Genomic DNA, 1,768 nt, shown 5'->3' on the forward strand with positions numbered 1-1,768 from the left:
ATAAGCTTTCATCCAAAATGTATGATATGATCATGCTTTCATTTTAGCCACTATCACAATGTCATGAACTTATAGCAAAAAAGAGTGCAATATATAAGGCATAATTTTTAACAGTTATATAAGGATAAATTTTCATATTTACTTCTTAATAAAATGAAATTATATTATAAAGTGAGAAGTTATTTGCTTTCCTATATTCAGTACAAACAAAATAATGTTCTACGCATTTGCAGTAGAATTATTATTCAACAATAATTATAAAATTATATTTGTTGTCATATATAACTTAGAAAAGAAATTTTGTTCACTAAATAAAGGATTCATAAATATCACTCAGAATATTTCACACTTAATATTTTTTTCACAGCATCTTTTACATCTTTGTTTCTTAGACTATATATTAAAGGGTTCAGCATTGGTATTATAAGTGTATAAAACACTGCTACAATCTTGCTTTTCTCTGGTGAGGAGATGGACCCAGGCTGGGCATACATAAAGAACACAGTTCCATAGAATAAACTCACCACTGCTGTATGAGAACCACAAGTGGAGAAGGTCTTACTCCTGCCATGGGTGGAAGGGATCTTCAGAACAGTGGAAAGAATGTACCCATAGGAGACCAGAATGATGGTTGTGGTGGAGATGATGATGAGAGCAGAGAGAATGAACAGTACAATCTCATTCACAAAGGTGTCAACACATGAGATCTTAATCAGAGCTGGGACATCACAGAAAAAGTGGTCCAACCTGTTTTCTCCACAGAAACGCAAGCTGAAGGTGAATCCTGTTTGTACTATGGAGTTGATGCATCCACAGATGTAGGAGCCAGTTACCAACTGAACACATACCTTTTGGGACATGTGCACAGGGTAATGGAGAGGGGAACAAATGGCTGAGAATCGATCAAATGCCATGACAGCAAGAAGGAAGCCTTCAGTTGTAACAAACAAAGCAAAGAAGAAGAATTGGGCGGCACAACCATTGTAGGAAATTTTCTTTTCACTTGTCAAGAAGTTGGCTAAGGTTTTGGGAGTAATGAATGTGGAATAGCAGAGATCTAAATAAGACAAGTTTCTAAGGAAGAAATACATAGGTGTTTGGAGTCTGGACTCCATCTTAATGACAATGATCATGCTGACATTCCCTACCACAGTGACCATGTAGATCATTAGGAACACTAAGAATAAGAACACTTGAAACTTTGGAGGGGCTCTAAATCCCAACAGGATGAACTCTGTTACCTCTGAGTAATTCCTCTTCTGCTCATTCTTCATAGCTAATATGGTGATCAAACTGGAAAATGCCAAAAAAAAGTTTATTCCAAATTTATGATTCAGAAAATTAAAATATTAAGAATAGATTTAAGTGACTTCAGGTCACTAGAGTGAGAAACATGCTCATTTACTACTCAATAATCTATCACAGAGTAGAAAAGAATGCTTATAAATAATAGTTCCATCACATACTATGAAGTTGAATTTTAAATTGTATAATCATATTCATTAACTTTACAACATGTATAATTGTACACAAAAATGTCTCATAATTGCTCTGTTGCTACTGGAATAACAGCATGAATTTTCATATGTTAACACATTTTGAAACTTTGAAAGTATGTTAGAGTAAGATTGATTTATATGTAATAGTTGACCCTCTTGAATATAAATGTTAACAGCTATATAATTGGTTAATATTCAAACTAGAAAAGTGATAAAAATGACTTCTAGCAAGGGCCATTAACTAAGAAACTAATTTCCTTTAAATCCAC

At 33.5% G+C, this 1,768-nt stretch overlaps 1 protein-coding gene across 1 annotated transcript; it reads right to left on the minus strand.

Annotated features, from left to right (window-relative positions):
- Window positions 1-329: 329 nt before the first annotated feature.
- On the minus strand, window positions 330-1,274 carry LOC118570802 (olfactory receptor 12-like). The gene has a single exon (XM_036169413.1). The coding sequence runs from the start codon at window positions 1,272-1,274 to the stop codon at window positions 330-332; it is 945 nt and encodes a 314-aa protein (XP_036025306.1).
- Between the last annotated feature and the right edge of the window lie 494 nt (window positions 1,275-1,768).

Source organism: Onychomys torridus, chromosome 20 (assembly GCF_903995425.1).
Source record: "Onychomys torridus chromosome 20, mOncTor1.1, whole genome shotgun sequence".
Classification (NCBI taxonomy): Eukaryota; Metazoa; Chordata; class Mammalia; order Rodentia; family Cricetidae; genus Onychomys; species Onychomys torridus.